Source organism: Fukomys damarensis, unplaced genomic scaffold (genome assembly GCF_012274545.1).
Source record: "Fukomys damarensis isolate Sample0158 unplaced genomic scaffold, DMR_v1.0_HiC HiC_scaffold_30, whole genome shotgun sequence".
Classification (NCBI taxonomy): domain Eukaryota; kingdom Metazoa; phylum Chordata; class Mammalia; order Rodentia; family Bathyergidae; genus Fukomys; species Fukomys damarensis.
In genome coordinates this window covers 67,592,553-67,614,079 of record NW_022900942.1, presented here as the reverse complement: position 1 = coordinate 67,614,079, position 21,527 = coordinate 67,592,553, and the positions used below count along the sequence as shown (strand labels likewise).

General features: G+C 50.4%; 2 protein-coding genes across 5 annotated transcripts in view; one reads left to right on the top strand and one right to left on the bottom strand.

Annotated features, from left to right (window-relative positions):
- Piezo2 (piezo type mechanosensitive ion channel component 2) overlaps positions 1-17,990 on the top strand; it is a 301,778-nt gene extending 283,788 nt beyond the window's left edge. For all 4 annotated transcript variants that reach the window (XM_010639029.3, XM_033757327.1, XM_033757326.1 and 1 more), the window contains 9 exons: positions 1,935-2,093; positions 3,107-3,254; positions 7,698-7,886; positions 8,211-8,303; positions 9,507-9,679; positions 10,910-11,038; positions 13,280-13,359; positions 15,642-15,825; positions 16,476-17,990. In XM_010639029.3, the coding sequence (XP_010637331.1) occupies positions 1,935-2,093; positions 3,107-3,254; positions 7,698-7,886; positions 8,211-8,303; positions 9,507-9,679; positions 10,910-11,038; positions 13,280-13,359; positions 15,642-15,825; positions 16,476-16,728 (1,408 nt within the window). In that variant the 3' untranslated portion in view covers positions 16,729-17,990. The remainder of the gene's footprint in view (positions 1-1,934; positions 2,094-3,106; positions 3,255-7,697; positions 7,887-8,210; positions 8,304-9,506; positions 9,680-10,909; positions 11,039-13,279; positions 13,360-15,641; positions 15,826-16,475) is intronic.
- A 2,002-nt stretch (positions 17,991-19,992) lies between these two features.
- LOC104872724 (disintegrin and metalloproteinase domain-containing protein 20) overlaps positions 19,993-21,527 on the bottom strand; it is a 6,874-nt gene continuing 5,339 nt past the window's right edge. Inside the window, exons 2-4 of the mRNA XM_010639030.2 lie at positions 20,963-21,026; positions 20,176-20,473; positions 19,993-20,047 (exon numbers count right to left, since the gene is read on the bottom strand). Coding sequence (XP_010637332.2) covers positions 19,993-20,047; positions 20,176-20,473; positions 20,963-21,026 — 417 coding nt within the window. The remainder of the gene's footprint in view (positions 20,048-20,175; positions 20,474-20,962; positions 21,027-21,527) is intronic.

Below are 21,527 nucleotides of genomic sequence, written 5' to 3'. Positions count from 1 at the left end.
TGCGGTCGTCCCTGATGTCCGTGGAGAGGCCAGAGGCTAAGCACATTCTGGGGTGCACCTACCCTGGAACACGACTCAGCCACAAAAAGGAAAGGAGTATTGATCACTCGGTAGTGGGGTGAATCTCAGGGTGGTGACGAAGGCGTGGTAGGCCGCACTAATGTAACGTTAGAAAATGCAGATGACGGTGCGGTGGGAGGCCTCTCTCAGGGCTTGCTGTGTGGGGAGAAGGGAGAGAAGGAAGACTGTGGAGGCTCCTGACAACTCTCGGGAGCGAGGATGTTTGGAGTGGCGAACATGGTCATTGCCTCGACTGCTCCTGGTTTTGGGGCCCTGATCATGAGGACGGTGAACACCCAGTCAGGTCAGCAGGCTGAGATCTGTTCCCTCACTCTGCTCCGATCACTCTCAATAAACCGACACAGGACAGGGATTAGTTGGTTTGTAAGACCTGAGTGTCTCTGTGAGCGTTTTTTGTTTCTTTGGGCAGTGTGGTATTGGATCCTTAGTGAGCATCCACAGTGTGTCAGGAGCAGGATAGGGCTCTGCTCCTCGACCTTCATGATTGCTTCCACCCTTCGGAAGAACTCTCGTTGTATTTCCTCTCCTGTTAGTCTGAGAAAACTGGACTCAAAAAAGTAAGCAAGCTGGCCAGGGGCGTGCCCACTGGTCAGTGCCAAGCGTAACTTCACTGTTTCACTTTTCTCCATAATATCGATCGATTGATTGATTGATTGTGGCAAAGCTTAAACCCAGAGCCTGTCACACACTAAGCACGAGGTCTGCCGCTAAGCTCCGTCCACGTATTTTCATTAAATTCTGATTGCCAGATATGGGACAGACAAGGACGGATCCATCCCGTCTTTACAAGTCCCTCCCAAGGGCACTCAGTGAATGAAATGAACATCACGCAGTGTCCACCAGGGCTTGGGAGACACTCACTTTGTATTCCCTGTCTCCACTGCCCTGCAGTCACCGCAGTCGCGGTCAGGTTGGGCCTATGGAGTAAGTCTGGTAGTCTAGGGACTGTGGTCAGTTTTACAAAACACCAAAGTTAAAAGTTAGCGAGAAATCCAGGGAGAACGCAAAGAGATGTACATTGCTTGTGTAAAAATCTTCAAGTGCTGCTCCTAATTTTAAGGACAAAAAGATGCTAAAGTGTCAGAAGTCTTCATTCTTTTTGAAAATGTGCACTGACCATATTGAAGACCCTTGCAAAAACACTGCATTTATCAAAGCTGGAACATATTTCCAAAGCTCATCAACCCTGGGAAACGGGTTCCTAGTGTAGTCGCTCAGGTGCAAGTTCGCTCTCCAAAGCTGCACAGCACATGGGTCTCTGCTCGCTACACAAAGACCTGGTCTGCAGCCAGGATGCGGTTTCCGAAGGCAGATCGGGCGCCTGGCACAGCTGTCCAGAAGCAGGCAGGGTTTTCAGAGAACAGGATGGTGTCTTGAGGGACAGAGGCCATAGCTCCCAACGGCCTGCAGCCAGGCTTGGGAAGTTTGTTAATTCGTGCCTGTCCACGGTGCCGTGAAGGAGAAAACAGAGCCCTCTGCTCAGCGTCCCCCCTCTGCATATTCCAGGTCTTCAGCCCCGTCAAGCAAACACATACTTTTTTGTTTCATAAGCTTTAATGTAGAGTGTGGTCGCTGCCTCACTTACGCTGTAAGAATACATTTATTAGTAGATTCACTTAAGAGTGAGTTAATGTAATCACCGCCATGGCAACTGAACAACGTACATGATTACAGGATTTGGTTAATTATTGGATTTTCTTTTGCCCTACAAGTGACCCACAATGTACAGAGAATTTCTTAGAATTGACTAAATGGCAGAGGGGAAATTCGCTTTGATTCAATTCTAAACTGGTATCTTCTTGTAACAGAAACATATTCCATTCCTTCACGTCCCGCACTCTTACATTCTGTAGGAAATTCAGCCAGAACCTGGTCGCTCAGCTCTGGTACTTCGTGAAGTGTGTTTACTTCGGACTGTCTGCCTACCAGATCCGCTGCGGCTACCCGACACGTGTCCTCGGGAACTTCCTCACCAAGAGCTACAATTATGTCAACCTGTTCCTGTTCCAAGGGTAAGCACACTGCTTGTGGTCACCAGCTGAGCCGCTCAGAGGCACGGTGTGTCCCACTGGGAAGAGACAGGAAGGAGAAGACGGTGACGCCGTCGTCCTGGAACTCTCTGTCCTGGCCATGAGCAGCTGTGACAGCTTAAACCCATTCCTGGGTGTGATCACACGGCTGGACAGGGTGCGGCACCCCGCACCCTGTTTAATCTTTTATTTCAGTATCCTGCCTAATTACTGTGACAGCACTACAATGATGAAAGTTAGAGCTCCCTAATCCTTCAGTAGTAACACGTTTCTGGGAATGACGTCACAGAGTATTTCAAGTCCGAACTTTTCCAAAACATCTGTGGCACCATTTGTGGACAGTGAGCATGTACATGGCACTTACTTGCCCCCTGCCAGCCGAACTCACATGGCCCTGATGGTGAATTAGCTCTTCAGACACAGTACATTTGCTCTTCCCCTGGTGACCTCGCTGGCAGCCTCTCCTGTTTCCCAGAATTTGTTCCTCAGCATAAGCAGAGCTGGGGATGGTGCCTTACACAGCAGGGGCGAAGGGCGCTTCCAGAGGGCTTTATTTAGTGAGAGCCCAGTTGTGTGGGATGTACACGTCCTTGGCCCCAGCTTCAGGGCATTCCCTGCTCCCTCTCCCTCCCCCACCTGCCCTCAGCTTTTCCTTCTCAAGTGAACAATCTTCACTGATATCACCACAGCAACGCAGTGCTCCTGAGCCAAACACTGCTCATAATGCAAACAAGTGAGAGAGAAACTGAGCGCTCCTCAGACTTACTTGAACCGCAGTCCCAGTGCGGGCAGACATCAGGGAAAAGGCAGCTTGAAAAGCACTAATCTTCCATGGATTAGCAGCTATTTCCATGCTGGGTTTTACTGTGGGAGTCACCTGAGTGTGGTTTCAAACACGAGTCTCAGGATTCAAACAGTAAGAATCACAGGAGCCCCTGGGAAGGATGGTGACAGGGCTGCCCCCATGTCTGACTGACTAGCTGTGGCTCGGGCAGGTTCCGCCTGGTCCCGTTTCTGACCGAGCTGAGGGCAGTGATGGACTGGGTGTGGACAGACACGACCTTGAGCCTGTCCAGCTGGATCTGCGTGGAGGACATCTACGCGCACATCTTCATCCTGAAGTGCTGGCGGGAGTCGGAGAAGGTAGGACGCTGAGGAAAGTGCACCTTCCCGTCTATTTCTCTCAGTTGAAGCTCGGTTACAAGGCTGGGAACAAACACCATCTTGGTCTATAGAACTGTTGGTTGACTTCCGGAGCCCTGGAGTTGGGGATTTTTAACTTCCTCTGCATTCCTGAGCAACAGCGTCCAGGTGTTTTCTTCTTTGGGCAACAGTATATTGTAGTTGTATTTTAAAAAGAAAGGACGCATTGCTGCATGGCCCATAAGTCCTCAGTGTCTTTCAGGGCAGTGGGGTGGCGTGGAGGAACAGATGGGCCAGGTGGCCTGGGCTCACCTCCACCTCTTGAGGCCTTCTCTACAGAGGCATGGGCACTGGAACTCTTTGTGCAAAGGAGATGGAAACACAAATATTTGTTTATTCTTTTAGATAGAATATGTGGGTTTAAATATGAGTAAAATTACTGCTATTTGTAGAATTTTGTTTAAGATTTAGCATATAAGACCAGATCCAGTCCATAGAGGACCTTGAGGGTAGTAACCAGGGTGACAGAGAGGTCTGGACACCATGAGCTGTGAGAAAAGAAGGAAGAAACAAGAATCATTTGGTCTAAAGTAGGAAAATATGAGGGGTGGGTAAAGCAGCTATTTTTTTAATAATAGCTACTTTTAACATCTGAAAGTACTGGAAAGAAAAGCAAAACTAGAATTAATTTGAGGGGAAAAACAAAACATAAAGCAGAATTAAGTAGTCAAAAGCACCAGCAAATTTCAGTGGAATATAAAGAAATTTCTAATCACTAAGGCTATTCCATTATAGAATTGGATGCCACAAAAATGTTCAATTGCATACACGGGGTCACACAGAAAATAATTTAGACTAGATCCTCCTTCATGGGTTAATCAGGTTTCTGTCACTGTAAACTGAGATAAATCAACTTAAAAAGGCAGCAGGTTTTCGTCAACTCGCAGCCCATGACCAGTTGGCTTTGGTCCTGGAGCAGCACAGAGCATCATGGCAGGAGGGCATGATAGAGGCATCCCATCACCTCATGGTGACTGAGGAGCCAAACAGGAGACTGAAGTCCCACAAGCCCTTTCCAGGGTGTGCTCCCAACGAGCTATGACCTCCACTAGGCCCTGCCTTCCCGAAAGGCCCTGCCACCTCCCAGAAGCACCACTCGGGGAAGTCTAACATGCAGCATGTGGGGGCCTTGGAGGTCCAAGCTTAGCATTCCTGCTCCAGAGTGCTTTGCTCACAGCCTGAGAGCAGTGTGCACTGCTTCCCACAGAGCCCTCCCAACAGCTCAGAGACGATGCTCACTTCCCCGTCCACGACACCCTGGGCAGAGCTGGCACCATAGGATGACTTGCTGCATCCGTCCTGTGGCTGCTTTCGTCTGCTGGCCTGGAGTTTGGGTCTGGCCCTGGGACTCTAGGTGTGCAGCCATCGCTCAGGATCCACAACAGACTGCTTCCGATATCCCTCTTGGGGACTCTCAGTGAAGTCCTCACTGCTGGGACAAAATACCTGACACCCACAAGTTCAGGAAGGAGAGGCTTTTTCTGGCTCATATTCAGTCCACAGCCAGCTGGCTCGAAGGCAGAACAGCATGGCAGAGGGGCCTGGTGGAGGAGACCTGCTCACAGCATGGGGACAGGAAGCAGAGTCAAGAAGGGAGCCTGAAGGGAGGAGATATAACTTCTGGGTCCCACCCACAGTGACTGCCTCCTCCTACCACACCCCACATCCTGCCACAGATGATCTATAAACCCAGTAATTCAGTCACCCTCCACAAGCCCCACCTGTGAGCGTGTGAGGCTTTAGGGACAGAAACCATAACGGATACCAGAGACTGCAGATGCTCGTGTCCCATCCATAAGACTGCTTGGTGCTGGCACTCATGGCACCCAACCTAACGTGCACTATGAATAAGCTCCGGAGCATTCACACACCTCAGGCAGTGCACGTGCTGTGTCAGTAGGTCCTGTGCCATGTGTTTCGGGGATAATGACCGGAAAAAGTCCGCGTGTGTTCAGTACAAGTGCAGTTTCTCCCCAAATAGTTCTGACCCAAAATTGGTTGAGTCTGCAGACACAGCACCTAAAGAAGCAGCAGCTGACAGTGTCCTCAGGAAGCACGGCCTCTTTTCCCAGTCATGGGTACCCAAGACTCCAGCTGCTCACTGCTACACCCACCAGGACCCTTGCTGGTCAAAGCCAGTTCAAAGACAGCTTAGATTTGAGCCCTTTCGCATGGGCCTTTCCAGCTCACAAAGTTCGAAGCGCATCTCTCCCCTCCGGGAGCTGTCCCACAGCGAGAGCCCGTTTCTCCTTGTCTCTGTCGTGAGCTCTGTGATAAGATCTGTGTAACACACTTTGTGAAGCAGGAGCGATTTCCTGGGAGCCAAAATGGTGGTGGGCAAGTCCTCGATTCCCGCCACTCCTCCCGCTGTTTCCAGTGAGCTCCGGGCAGCCACAGCACGGTGTGGGTCCAGCGTGTCCCCCAGGCCTGTAGTAAAGGCTGGGTTGCCAGACTGTGGCGCTACTTCTGGTGGTGGGAGGAAGCCAGGTCACTGGGGCGTGTCCTGGAAGACACTGAGACACAGGTCCTTCTCAGCCACCATGAGGTTGACAGACCCCTCCGCCACCCCTCCCACGCATGTGCCGGGTCATCAGAGGCCCATAGCAGTCGGGCTGAGAGCCCCTGGCCTGACTCCCCAAGAGCTGTGAGCCAAAATAAGCCATTTCCATACCCTCTCAGGTGTGGAATCTAAACCCACACCAGCCATTCCCCAGACACCTTAGGCAGCTGTCAGAATGCGTGAGAGGAATGGCAAACTGGGAAACTTGGCAAGGAGCCGGCTCACCTAGGAAAGGGCTTGTGGGACAACCCGGGACAGGAAGGTGGCCGTCCACAAGGGCTTCCGTCAGCCCAGGGAGTGTGGAGGCGTGAGCAGAAGCGAAGGAGGAAGGGTGGGCCTGCGGCGTTCATGATGGCCTCTGGCCCTGGAGAGGAGCTGAGGCCTCACTTTGGGGAGAGGAGTGCACTGTGCCCCTGGCAGAGGCAAAATGAGTTCCTTAACGCATGGAACCCTGCACGGTGCGGTGCTGATGCCTGCTTCCCTCCCCTCGCCTCCTTGAGAGAAGACTGAAATCCGAGCATGTGTTTATGTGTTTGTGTGTATGTGTGTGCGCACACTTGCACATGCACATAGATGTTGTCGGGACATACATTCCACATTTTCAAGTATTAGATTCCAGTTTTACTTTCAGAACAGTAAGTTTTAAATACAACACTGCAGCCAACAGTGTCACCCGCTGGTGCGAAGGCTGCCCCTGACCTGGACAGCTCATGTGGCGCCACCCACACCAGGCCCAGCCTCATTTTCCTGTTCCAGAACTGCCGGGCAGCCATGGCGAGTCAGGGCAGGCACAGCCCACGGCCCCTCTAGGTCGCAGCCTTCAGCTCGGTGCCCCTTAGGTCCAATGTGGGGCTGTTTCTTCTTTTTCTTATCTGCTGGGTTAGGTGGGCTCCTTTCGGGGAATAGGCGCCCCAGATCAGCCCAGTGCAGGGCGGGGTGGGCTGACTACCAGTAAATGGGGAGTCTGTATGTGCCGCCTGCTGTTGCTGGTAGCATCAGAGCACAGGAGGAGGGAGTTCACATAGGAGGCTTGTTGGGGCTCATGGTTCTGTTGCACCCTGGTGCTGCCCTCTCACGGGCAGAGGCCTGTGCTGGACCCGGGCGTCACATGGCAAGACAGGAGCACACAGGAGACGTAGCCGGCTGGCACAGCAGACCCACTGCAAATGACCCATTACCCCTCGTCCCTGGTCTCCCGAATGCATCGATTCACAGAGAGCTCTGGTCCCCATTGGTGGGGCCTGCCTGGCCCACCTCTGGGTGTCTCATTGTAAGTTTGGAGGGGCTGACCGCCTCCGCACACAGCACAGCCCAGTCTCAGCACCGACCCCTAGGGCAGTGCAGATCACGCCCTCCACCCGCTCTCGGCCTCCAAACTCAGCCTGGAGGTGCTGGGGGTGGGGCACGTCTCATGGTAGGGCCTGAACCACTGGGGCAGGGTGGTCAGGATTAAACCAAGAGTAATATCTTCCTACTCTCCAGGTGCACATGCAGGAGGGTTGAAAACACAGGTTTTAAATATTCCGAAACTTGAAATGTCTTCTCTCGTGTGATCCCTTAAAAGCAGGTTTATCCAGCAGGATAAGGGATGCGTTGGTCTGCAGGCTCATCACCAGCAGAACGCATAGGGTAGCTTGAGGGCAGCGTTGGGCAGGTGTACGGATAGGGCGGGCTCAGCACAGTTTCAAGGCTGGACACCATGGTGGTGCCCCTGTCGGAGCCAGCAGAGCAGATCAGGAGGGGCCCACACCCCTGCCACCCGCCTCTCTCCCGCCTGCTGCGAGTCGGCCTTGCCTGAGCCTTTCTGAACTCTTCCGCTGCAGAGGTACCCTCAGCCACGGGGCCAGAAGAAGAAGAAAGTGGTGAAGTACGGCATGGGGGGCATGATCATCGTCCTGCTCATCTGCATCGTCTGGTTTCCTCTGCTCTTCATGTCTCTGATCAAGTCTGTCGCTGGGGTTATCAACCAGCCCCTGGACGTCTCTGTCACGATCACCTTGGGAGGGTACCAGGTAACCTGGAGCACACCTGCCCCCACCCTTCCCAGACCGAATTCCTGCGTGAGTGGCTGTTCGGATATTTAGTGGGGAGGGAACTGCTGGCCCAAATGCCCTGGCTAAATGCTGGCCATCCATCACGCTATTACATATGCATTGAGGTGCGCAGAGAAAGCATTGCTCCATCTGGCTTTCAGCACAGGGATAACCGGTTCAGAAAGAGAGGCCTGAGGCCAGCTACCTTCCGGGAATCAGGCTGATGGACAAGGTCAGTGTTGGACCCAGGACACAAAGAAGAGCTGGGAGGCACTGACAGCACTGTGTACTTCTGTTTTCCAGCCGATTTTCACAATGAGTGCCCAACAAAGCCAGCTGAAAGTCATGGACAGCCAGAGGTTTGCTGCATTTATAAAAAAGTTCTCTAGGGACACCGTAAGTAAACACACATCATGGATCTTTAGGAAGACCTTCTGTTTGGGGGAGTTCACAGGCTGTCTCCTGCTCTGCTCCACCTGCGGTGAGAGGGTGGGGAACCTTTCTGGGATTATCAGTTATATGGCAGGGTCCTGGCCACTGTGGTCATCTAAGTACGTTGCATCTGTGTTCTTGGATATAAATGGTGGTAAATCATAATTTGAATTTATAATGTTTTAATGTAAGGTCAATCTGTATGGATCCATTTTTTTAACTTTTTAAATTGTGGTGGATATTGATGCTTGGATCAGTAGGTCCACTCTGGGAATCTACCCTAAGACAGTAATTCAAAATTTGGAAAAGTGATCTGTAAGTACTTGCTTATGCATTGTCTATATGAATGGAAATGGGAAGCAGTCTGAGGGCTCAGCAAAGAGTGGTAGGGGAAGCAGACTAGGATGGAGGTGTTAAAGGGACTTGAGCAACACTGGTCACGTGCCCACAGTCCCAGGAAGGGAGAGCTTTCCTCTTACTTCATGTGTGTGCTTTGTTGGCTGGAACTCTTCAAGCAACTTCCATTGTAATAAAAAATAACCATTACACAGACTGTAAAGAATGTGACCGTGACCATTTCTCAAGTTACATCAATTAGAAGGATATAGACTTATTTTTTTAATGGTAAAAAGCCAGAATCCATCCCTTGCTATATAGAACAATGCCAGTGCTCTAGTAGCTGAGTTATACCTGATACTATGTGTTCCTTTCTCTACATCTGAAGCTTTCAATGAAATGAGACAGTAGTTCTCATCATCAAAAGTAACTTTTCAGATAATGTTTTTAATTGAAGGGAGTGATTAGGTAAACAGATAACATTCCTGTACCAAAAATGCGCATTGCCAAAAGGGATCTTTGAAGACGGGATACCTGGGTGAATGAAATGTTTGTCTCATGAGAAGGTGGGCTGCCTCTGTTGATAAGCACTCTTCTCCGTGGAAGGAAAAGTGTTCCCAGTGACCTGGCTCTCCTTGGTTGTTTCATTGGAAGGGAGTAGGAGGGTGCCTGGGGATCGGGGACAAAGGACAGTGGAGGCTTAAGGTCTGAACGATACAGGTGGCCCCTGAGGGAGGAAATCCTCTGTGCAGTCAGTAACAGGCAGTCACTGCTGTCTCCCCAGCATCGGATCCGAGATCTATTTATGCCTGTGCTTTTGTGTGCATACAGGGTGCTATGCAATTTCTGGAAAATTATGAAAGAGAAGATATAACAGTAGCAGAACTGGAAGGAAACTCAAATTCTTTGTGGACCATCAGCCCTCCCAGTAAGCAGAAAATGATACAGGAGCTCACGGACCCCAATAGTAGCTTCTCTGTTGTTTTTTCATGGAGTATCCAGAGGTAGTTACTGTGTTTCCGTGCATCGTTTGTTTCTCTCCCAGGCGCAGCTCCGGTGGGGTGGGGGAAGGAGGGTAGAGGGTTAGGCGGATGTGGAACGATAGTTAATCCCTGAGAAGCCCCTTCTAATGCCAAAGCCAGCCCTTTTGTTGATTGAACAGCGACTTGTCCAGGGACCAATGACCAGACCATCTTACTTTATATATATATATACGTTTGACTTCAGTTCTTAGAAGGTGGCTGGCAGTAAGTTCTGTGAACAAGACAGAAAAATAAATAGCCGAGAAAGAGGGTGAAGATTTATAAAACAAAACAGTCTGGGTGAACCGAGATCTCCATAAAAGGTTGAAGTTTGGTCTCGGTAATAAAGAAATCGCATCCCCTGGAGCTGGGGTTACCTCTTGCATCCCTGGCCCAGCAGCGAAGCCCTGGAAGGTCTCTTCCCTCAGCTCGTGGTCTCAGGGCCCCTTGGCACCCAGGAGGGGCAGAGCAAGCTGAGAGTCACCCCCACGACAGGAGCCCAGGCCAGCACACGGCCTCTGCCTTGTCTGCAGTTTCGGGGACAGAGTGCATCATAGAAAGAGCTCCTTCGTGCAGAGTTGGTGTCCAGTACTTTAGTGAGAGCCCCGGACACCTTGCCGCTGACCACCAGGTTTCTGCCATCGAGGACTTGATGTTCAGGGCTCCACACCAGCAGGCAGTAGGTGTGCATTGCCAACTGCTTAGTTCACAGAGCAGACAGAAGAAAGCTTCCTGGACTCCAAAGTAAATTCACAAGAACACAGCGCTCTTCAGTGAGGGTTTTCAGAGTTAGAGAACTCCTTAATCTCCTTCTTCCCCTTGAAAGTGTCCCAAATTTCTCATCAATTTCTGTGCTAACTGCCAAAATTTTACCTCCTAGTTTTTTATTTGAAGTGCTAAATATTTTTAAGATTCAATTTCTGATTGAACATTCCTTTTAGAACATGAGTTTCACTGTTCCCTCAGCCGACAGACCATGCCGTCCCCATTTGTTTCAAAAGTGTTTATGGCCTCCCCAGGCTTTATTAATGTGGTTTCCTGCAAAGATGAATATGGAGGTGAGACGGACAGGAGGGGTTGGGGTGACAACTGTGGGCCTGCAGCCCTGGGGAGGGGACTAGAATTAGGAGTCGAGTGACGTTTGAAATCTCTCCCAGACTTCTGACTATTCACTGACATTGTGCTTTTTTCTTTCTTTCTTTTTCTTCACAGAAACATGACTCTGGGTGCAAAAGCAGAAATAGCAACAGATAAACTCACATTTCCTCTTAAAAATGTCACACGAGAGAGTATAGCTAAAATGATTGCTGGCAATGACACGGAAAGTTCAAAAACACCTGTGTAAGTCTTTTTTTCCCAGTGAGCATGGCTTCCATGGGGGTCTTGGTTATTTTCCTCACTCCTGAGACAAAATATCTGACACCTGCACTTAAAGGAGGAAAGCTTTATTTTAGCTGACAGTCTGCAGAGGTTACAGTCCAGTCAGCTGCTTCAGGGTGGCCTGGCAGAGGGGGCAGGAGGTGGCAGGCGGCCAAGTGGAAGCTACGGCAGCAGTGAGGACTGCAGCTCCCTTTCTGCCCCTGTGTCCCATCCAGGCTACCCGCCCTGGGGCAGCACTCACACTAGCTTGGGCACCCTTCATCCCACGGTCATATTCTTAATTAAGCGTCAGTATCCTAGATCCAGCCACCTTTGAAAACCTCACCTGTGAGCCCTTGAGGCTCTGGGGACATCTGCATACAGGCCAGAAGGGTGGCTGGCTGCTATAGCACCTCTTCCCGCAAATTCACAGGTAGTTGTATGGCGGGCTCTCAGGAGAGGGTCTGTGGACCACACGCTGTGCAGTGTAGACTGTTTCACCACACTCCAAAGGGGAACAGCTAGATTCTCTCTGAGGGAGCCCTGCTGTCCCCCATATTCCTGCCCCTCAAATGCCTCTAGCCAGCGGCCCAGGGAGCAGTGAGACCTTGTTCCTGGCTGGCCATAGGCACCAAAGGCCAGAGAAGACTTTTTCCCTCTGTGCCTCCTGCCTGCCAGGGTCTGAATACCAAGCCGACTGAATTGGGGTCAGGTGGGCAGGGGGCACAAGGGTCAGCAAACACTGAGGAGAAAAACTAGACTTCAAAATGTTACTTCATCATGTACACAATGTGATAAAAAATAGTGAATGTTTAAATTGTTTTAATGATTATGTTAAAAGACATATTGCCATGAACCTTCCTCAAAACCCTCCCCTCACTCTGAGCACACTCTGGGAGTCCTCTTTTGTGAGTGTCTACAAGGTGTGATCGAAAATATGATGAATGCTGCTGTCAAATGCCAACTAATGGAAAGGCAGGCTCCTAAAGATGTGACATTGTGTCCTCAATCCGATCCAGAACTGTGGAACTTGTGGCTCTTCCCCAAAGTCAGAATGACCATGAAAGGGTTTTAAATCATTCGGGACGTTGGAGCAGCCCCAACAGCACAAGGCAGTCAAGAAAGAGAACTTGCAGAGCTGCTTCAGAAAGTGGCAGGAACAGTGGGGTGGTGTTCAGAGTGAAGGGGAGACTTGGGGAGGGATCCACGGCAACATGGTGTTTATTGTCATAAAAGGTTTTTTCTTTAGTTCAAGCATTCACTGTGGGTTTTTTTTTGTTGTTGTTGTTTTTGTTTTGTTTTGTTTGGTACTGGGGATCGAACTCGGGTCCTTGCGCTTTCAAGGCAGGCCATGGAACTGGAACCGCTGAGCAAAATCCCCAGCCCCACCGTGGGTTTTTGTTTTTTTTTTAAGCTGCATTTTGTATGTGCTGCATTTCAGACAGGAGCTGTGAGGTTTAGAATCCAGTATGAGAGCTAGCAAGAAAAAATGATGTTGGACCCACATGTGGCTCAGTGATTGAACACTTGCCTCACTTGCAGCAGGCTCAGGTCAATCCCATCATCACAAAATTAAAGAAGCAATGATATTGATCTAAAACTGCTACACAGCCTATTCCTGACATACACCAGCAGCCTCCAGTTTTGTCCTGCGGTTTGTCCCGGCCCTGTGTCAATGTGTTCAGCATAAGGACCACCAGGACATAGTCTCTGAAAGTCCCCAGATGAAAAGGTGTTCTTCATGAATTGCTGAAGTTCAGGGTTCTTGAAGATCATCCAATCCTCTCTGTGGTTTTCAGATGAGAACACTTGGGTTCTAGAGGCAGATGCAGCTTGGAGTCCAAGTCCCACATTTCCCTCACTCCTACCAGATTCATTCATGCCATCCAGAGGATCATAGATAACCCCAAAGTCCTACAGTTCCAGCAGGAGAGCATGCAGCGTTATGGATAAGCTCTAGCAGGAAGGAGAACCCCTTGGTGTCAGAAACAAGTGACAGACCTGGGACACCCAGGAGCCTGGTTGCAGCCGTTGACTTGCTGCTGAGTTCACTTGTGAATCTGGATGGGAGCCATGAATCCACTCAGCGTCAAGGGATTCTGAGTATCACAGCTTCAGATGCTGATGTATTGCATTGTCTACGAAGACTTTCATCATTGATAGGAGGTCAAAAATAGCAATAAAGTTTAACTAAAACTTCATTGTGCTTTTTTCTCACCACAGGACAATAGAAAAGATATACCCATATTACGTGAAAGCACCGAGCGACTCTAACTCAAAACCTATAAAGCAGCTTTTATCAGGTAGGAACAAGAACTTACTTCAGAACTTTTTAAAATCTTATTTTTATCCAGTTTCAACAGTTCATACTTGGAGCCTTTATCAAGCTACTTTCCCTGTGTGAAAAGAACCAAAAACCTTCGTGTACCTGTGCACACCTCTGAGCCCTGTTCTTTGTTTTCTTTCTCTTTGCCAAAGCAGCCTCTGATGATCGGGCCTAGATTTAGTGGGCCGCGGTGGTAGTGCACCAGTCTCTTCACTCGCTTCTGTCAGCAACCTCAAACATCCTTCTCGCTGCTCCCTCCCGAGAAACAGTAAAAGGCAATGTGACATTGTCTTGATTTGGCCTGAGGGCTGTCGGGCACCTAGCATCATCCTCCAGTGTCACAGTGAGGGTGAGCAGGCGATGTCCCTGGGTGACAGTCCTGTGCCTTGAGGTGTCCGGCCAGTGCTGAGCACACACGTGACATGGCGTACACCGTGTGGGGTGTACACACGTGCAGTATATGCGATGGCATATACTGTGTAGCCTGGGTGTGAGGCAGGACACCATCAGTTTCTGTCAGTGCTGTGTGACGGCTGCACGATGGCATGGCTGTCTAGCGACAGGTTTCTCAAGATGCGTCCTGTCACTGTGAGGTAAACTGGGCCTATCCCTTTTACTCAGAAATTCTTCTGGAACTGTTTACTGCGAGACTACACATTGCTCACAAGCAGGCCTCAGGATGATTCTGTCTGCCCTCAAGCTCTCCCTGCCTCAGCGTCTTGGCCAGTGACCTGCTGGCTTCCAGCACGATCTCCACTGTCCAGGAGATGTTCCCTGAGCTCCCTCCCTCCCCTTGGGAAATGCCGGGTATTCACAGTGCCCTTCCTCCTTCCCTGCGGGCTCGACGAAGGGGGCATCCTCCCTGCCCTTAGAGGTCAGCCTGCACTGGGGCCAGCCCCTGCCACTCCCCGACGCCACCTGCAATGTCACTGAGCTCCCTGGTGCTTCCCACTCCTCCCCCACACTGATGTTCGTGCCTGTCTGTGAGGTCACCATGGGTAGAGGTAGCACAGGTTGGAGGTTAAACTGAGGCTCAGGGTATGGCTTACGCAGCCAAAGTCATACAACCAGTACTTGGCAGAACTAGATCCAGACCTGGGTCTGGGCAGGACCAGATGCTTCCCCTTGTACCTGTCTCTGGACGTCAGAGCCAGAATGACCCTGTTCCTGAGTGCCCTGAGCTTTAATTCTTGCTCAGAGTTTTAGCTTCAGGAGTGTCCTGCTGTCCTTTTCACCTGTCCCTCCATCCGCCCATCCGTTCATCCATTGATCCTTCCACTTATCCATCCCTTCATTTGTCCCTCTGTCCATCCACTCTTTTACCCCTCATGCATCTTTCCATCCATCCATCCATAAGACATTTTCTGCCGAATACTGTCCTAGGTTCTTAGGATTGAAAGCTATCGTGGAGTAAGACAAACGTGATTTGCTCTCTTGCAGAATTCACAGTCACTGCCACGCTTCCCAGTGGAGGCACTGTCTCCAGGACAGGTGCTGGAATCTTCTCAGAAAGCTCATGCACTGTATAGCCCTGTTTTTCGTTTGCCCCGTCTTTTGCTGTTGTTTTGCATTCACCCTATGGTCCAGCAGAAGCATTCGCTGGCCATATGTTATAATTTCAGAGCTTTGCAGAGCTTCGTGCCACCAGTCCTCCCTGAAATGAGTGCCAGTCCCATCCCACCTGCCCACCTTGAAGTTCTCACCCAGCCGAACATGGCTCAGAGGTCACTCCTTCTTTGAAACACTCAAGAGTCACACCAGCCAACAGTGGTCTGCCTAAGTGGAGAGACCCGAACATGCCGGACCTAGGGTAGTTGCTGTGTGACCATAAACTATGCTTGCACACGTGGTATTTTCCCATGAAGATAAGGAACAATGATATGTGCAACTTGACAGTCTTTGGCCCTGACAGCGCTTCCAGGAGGTGGAGAATATTAATGAATAGGTCCGTTGTACCAGAAGTCAGTGACTGGGTCAGATGTCCTCGTAACTGTTTGGAGTACTAGGCACGGCAGCTAGGGGTGGACCTTCCGACTCCCCTGTACACGTGCATGACGGCCACCAAGCTCCTTCATGGAAAAAGAGACAACGCCCACACCTAGGGGCCGGTGCTGTCTCTGGTAGCGTGATCAGTGTGTTCATCCCAAACCCACGTGCTGCAGCCAGTGAGCAGGCCCGGCCACCTGAGAGCTGCCGGCTGTATCCGGTCCTAGAACTCTTACCTCTCATGCTGACTTGATTTGGCTTTTCTCTTTTCAGAAAAAGATTTCATGAATATCACCATCATTCTGTCCAGAGACAACACGACTAAGTCCAACAGTGAGTGGTGGGTCCTCAATCTGACTGGCAACAGGATATATGACCAGGAGTCTCAGGCTTTGGAGCTGATGGTCTTCAACGACAAGGTCAGCCCGCCCAGCCTGGGGTTCCTGGCCGGCTACGGGTAAGGACTCATTCAGTCCCCAGCAGTCACACATCTGCTTCTCAGCCCTACAAGGTGGTGGGTGAGAATGCCTTGTTTCTTAGAATTCTCAAGTTGTATAGCTGCAGTATTAAAATTCACATAGCCTCACCCCTTGATTTCAAAGAAAAAAAGGGAACCAGAGGTTCAAAGACATCAGAACATCTAATGTCACACACAACCCCAGACTGTGGATGGCTTCTTCACTGTGTGCCTTCCTGTTATGTCCTTGCTTGATGAAATTTAGTGTTTAAATCTGGTGATTGGCGTGATTTCCTGCTTTCCTTGCCCTCTGACCCTTAGCACATGGCCCAATTAGATGTCAACTGTGAGCACGTCCGACGGTCTCCTCATGGCCTGACTGGGGCTGAGACACGTCTCCCACCGGACACGAGTCAACAATGTATTTCCCAGAGTTAGCCTCAGAAGAAGTCATTTTCCACCCAGAGTTGTATTCTAAGAGTGAAGTTCTGAAAAAGGCAGAGTCGTTAAAGGGAAAGAGCTAGTTTCAGGAGAGTCTGGTAGTACTGTGGCATTTCTGTCGCATTCCGCGTCTTCCCGGATAGACATGGTTCCCGCATTTCCTGGGCCGTAGCTAACTGCCTGGTGCGGACCTGCTTCCTCTTTTCCAGCATCATGGGATTATACGCTTCGGTCGTCCTGGTGATTGGGAAGTTTGTCCGTGAGTTCTTCAGCGGCATCTCCCACTCCATCATGTTCGAAGAGCTTCCGAATGTGGATCGGATTCTGAAGTTATGCACAGATATTTTTTTAGTTCGAGAGACAGGGGAACTGGAACTAGAAGAAGATCTCTATGCCAAGTTAATATTCCTGTACCGCTCACCAGAGACAATGATCAAATGGACCAGAGAGAAGACAAACTGACGGTGTGGGCCCGAACTGCAAGTCGTGCTAACGTTTGAATTTGTTTTTACAAAAGCACAATGTTCTCCTGAGAGCTACGCATTTCTACTTCCATGGCATCGGTTTCTCCCCTGATGGGTGAGCAAGGGAGCTGACCTCCTTCTGCAGCCCGCGCTTCCTTGCAAGTGGAGGCGCTGCTGAAGATACTCTTTGTAATCCCCTTTCTCTGGAATTAGGGCTACTTGCTTGATGTTTTATCAATGGTGTCTTGCATTCTGATTGAGCACATGGAAGATCCAGGTATAGGTTCCTCCTCTCAGACACACAGAGCAGGAAGAAGGACAGAGGTCGTGTTTCACCCTATGGGGACCATGTGTCTCCTGGGGCAACACTGTGAGGCCACTGCCAGCTCATAACCAGCTGGGGATGCACTGAAGGAGCTCGGTACTCTTCAGCAGCCCAAATCTGCAGCAGCAGTAATAGGCAGGATCCTGGCCATGTTCCCAAGCAAGAGGGAGGGAACCGGGAGCCCCCGAAGACGCCTGCAGAAAGCCAGCCTCACTCTAAGCAAAAAGATAACATTACAGATACTCTTACTGCCTTATCTTAACTGAAGATGAATAAGAAATCTTTCCATTAAACACCAGTGACTTCTCAGGAAAAATCAAGAAAAGCAGCAAAACCAATATGCAGCCACCTGCGTGGTGGAGGTCCCAGGGGACCCTGCAGGAAGTGCAGGCCGCCTGCTTCCGATGGCTCCTGCTCTGGCCAGAGAGCAGATGGGAACAGGACATGGAGACAGCCAGCTGGGAACAGGGACAGGTGCCTCTCCCACCACGGGTCACGGGTGCTCCCGCCCCACCCCGCCTTCCACACGCTCTCTCCCACTTTGATGATTTAAGGCAAGGGTTTTTCCAGTATGTGACATTTTCCTTCCGGTTTTTCAGGTATATCAAAGAGTTTACATATTCCAATTAACATTTTTACATCTGAGATGGGTTTTTTAAGTTCATAATTATGAAAGAAATATGTATATTGAGCTTGGGGAAATAAAAATGGCCTTTTCTTAAATTATTATCATTGGTAATACAACCTCCTCCTGAAATAACAATGTAGCATGAAACATTTATGACTGAAATGTAGTTTTCATTCCATATTAAAAATACAGTTTCTGAGAAGAATCATTGAATGAGCTAGAATATGTAAAAAGTGTGATCATGTGTGGTCTGGGTTCAGGGCTGACTCCAAATAAAGCACATCTTGCAAAGTGATTGAAAAGATGTTCTTTGTTCTGCCTTTTTGCGTGAAATAACAAAAGTAGTTATTTTCATTATGCTGTGCTGTTTGCGGAAGTAAGAAACTGCTTCTTCTGGCTTTATCTCTTTCCCAAGTGGGTGCTCAATATGCCAGGAAGAACTGCCAACAGAAAAGTTGCTGAAGAGGGAAACTTTACAGTGGATGTGGGCCTTTAAAACAGTAGCAGAGCACAGCCAGGCATCATGGCGCACGCCTCGACACCAGCACAGAGGAGGCTGAGGCAAGAGCATCGCCATCAGTTCAAGGCCAGCCTGGGCTACAGAGTGAGGCCTTGTCTCAAAAAAAGTTAAATAAATTAATAAAGGCAGAGTTTGCAGAGTCTTCTAGAGAATTAATCAGCGTGTGCTATTCTCCACAAAAAGCAGCAACTTCTGTCTCTACAATAAGCTCTGTCCTCCTGGTGGCTCTGGGGTGACATTCTGATTCCCTGGCAACCGAGGGGTGGTGCTCCCTGTATCTGGTGAGTTGTCTCTTCTAAAGAAAAGCTGACAGGGAATTTCCAGAAAGCAAATTGTAGCACATTTAGCAAAGACCAGACATAGGAAAATAGGTGTGAAAAGAAGACGACCAAGTCAAAGGATACCAGAACTGAAATATTCCCGAGAAAACAACTTCCAGACTTCAAGAGAGGACCACACAAGCCCAAGTGGGATCTTTTCCAGTGCAGAGGCTATTTTGAGCACTAGTAAGATACTAGCACTTAATGTATACATATTCAACCTTTACAACTTTGCCTTTCCTATATTTGTGGTGTCTCTAATACCATCACGGTGTGAGTCTGCAACAAGACTGTAGGGTCCCTGTGCTGCTTCTTCCCTAGCTAAGTCCTGCCAGGTGTCACCGTTGCCCAGGAAGGCTGCACCAACATCTGAGGTGGGGCAGATGGATAATGAGGACGTGGCAGTCACTGAGGGCTTGCCAGGAAGCCCAAGAAGGATCCTGGAGCTTTCATGGAGCCATCTGCACTCCAGAGCTGCCCTCAAGTCAGGCCTTGAAGGTGTGGAGAAAATGCGAATAAAGCGTTTGTTGCCTGGGCATGCAGTCCTGCTTGGCTCCCCAACCCCCGCCGCAGCAGCAGGCAGCATTTGCCAGAGGCTGGCTTAGGAGCTGCTGCTTAATACGGTGGACCCTTGAGTTACGACCATCCTGACATACAAACAACTTGTGTTATAATTGGAATTTGAGTTTTAACTTACTACCAAAGTCTTGGCAAATGACCTGAATGTTGGCCGCGTATGATTCCAGATGGTCTCAGATACAGAATGAACCTTTAACTAATTCCAAAAGGAACATTAGAAGATCCTTTGCTATGTGGGGTTAACTGAGAAATCTTCTCAGGCTGATGTGTAAGGACACTGAGATCTGCCTGGGTGCAAGAGAGAGACATTGAAGGGTGTGTAGAGGAGCCTGAGCCCCAGTCCGTAAAGCTCCCGAGTCACAGCCCCAGCACACATTGGTGTCTGCTCCTGAGCAACACCGAGGCCCAGTGTCCCCAAACAAGCGATCACGGAAGCCCCCGACACGGTACACAGAGAGAGAACGTGGTCTTTCCACTGAAAATGTAATACAATGCATGGTTCAAGATTCTCAAGTAAACTGGACAGAAACAAGCACACTTCTGCCTTTGTCAGCTTGAGACCTCAGAATTGGTCCTCACCGGAAAGGTGCTTTTTCATGGAAACTTCATTTTTGCATTAGGGCCAACTCTTCTGTCAAAATGCCAGCTTCCATCAAGAATTCAAATGAAACGTTCTTTTCCCCGGAGAGCTGCTGAACGGAGGCTGAGGCCGTCGGTGGCCAGAACCTCTGCACACCAGATTCCTTTCATGTCTCTGGGCTCTGTGAAGGCACAGGTCCCTCACAGCTTCCTCCCTGCTCTCACCAGGGAGACGCAACAGCCACAATGGCGCTGACAGCACCATCAGCCCCACAGATGACAAGCTTTCTCCGGTACATTCTCTTACACCTTCATTTGCCACGGTAGTTTCCTAAAATGCCATTGAGCGTGGCATTGCTGCTCTTCCTGCGTTGTGAGAAGCTCTTGTGGAGAGTTTGTGACAATTGGCCGTTTCCTGAGAGTCAGACTGACACTGTGAAGTAAACGCTGGAAGTTTGTGTTGGCAGCGTAGCCCGTTCTGATCTGGGACCTACCGTTTCCTATACAAGGTCTCCAAATGGAAGTTTATCAGCAAGGTGCCTCCCAGTGCCCTCTTTGCACGGGGGTCGATCTGACCCAGGCCGCCACGTTCCTCACCGCATCTGTGGGACTGGACACTGCCACCCTCATGCAGCACGCACAAGGCTGAGATGGCCCCAGAGGTTGGAAACCACAGACCTGAAGGTGCTGCGTGGCGAATGCACAGCACCACAGCCACCGCAGCCTCGGTCTGCTTGGCAGCAGGGCCCACAGCCCAGGCTCGGAGAAGCAGAACTCCAAGGCCGACCCCAGCTGTGCAGGATGGCCAGAAACACACTGCCTGCAGACATGTTCCTGTCCCTTCAGTTGCTGAAGCTCAAGACCACAGACCGAAGATGTGGGAAGGAATGAAGGCTTCTTCAGCTCCGCACCATGCCTGGGAAGTGTCAGATGTGGACCGCATCCAGTGGGCCCCTTCTTGTGGGAGGGGTCTCTGCAGGTTCCCAGGGTGACCAGGGCATCTCAGGGGAAGATGCGTGTCCCAGCTCTGGTCTCCCCTCCTCTTCCTAGGAAGGCACAGTCCCATTTGATTAGACGCCCGTGTTGAGGCTTCCCTTAACTCTGAAGGCCTCCCAAGGAGCCACTGCAAATACCAGAGTTCAGTGGAACTTCTGTGTCCTCAAACCTGGGCAGGCCCCTTGGTGGAGAAATGCCAGCCCCAGAGTGAGATGACTAGCTCTGCTTTCCTGCCCACGAATCTGAGGCCCAGCAGCCAGGGGGCAGAGCATGTGAGGCCCTCACCCCACTGGTGTCCTGCAGGGGGCAGCACCAGACCCAGTCCCTTCTGACAGGCACCCCGCCCCTGCTGTGGGTGAGGGGAGCACTGGGCACAGTCACCCCGAAGGTCCCTGTGGTCTGAAGGCCCCCAGGCCAAGAGAGGGCAACTTCCGCCCCACACCCTCTGCACGTGGTCACTCCTGACGTAGCTCTGGCCCAGGGGCCAGGCACTTCGGGCAGGCTGTCTAGAGGGTGCTTTTTAATGAATTCCTTTTTTCCCATTTTATCCACCATCCATAAAGCCTTGGAAAGGTCAGAGGACATAAAACAATCATTTGCTGAATGCGTCAGGTCCCGGCGGGCTCCAGCAATATTTGTGTGGATCTGGATGCACAGAGCTTCCCTTTCGGTGTCATTTCCCAAAGTGTGTCCTGTCATCGTCCTGCAGGCCTGGCTCATTCGGAGCTTACCTGAGCAGGCTGACCCGACCCGGCAGCTCCAAGCGTTCTCCCCGTTTCTCTAGTCTTTTGCTGAAGGTGGCCCCCGCCTCACAGCCCACGGATGCCCTCTTCCTGCAGTCACAACTCTC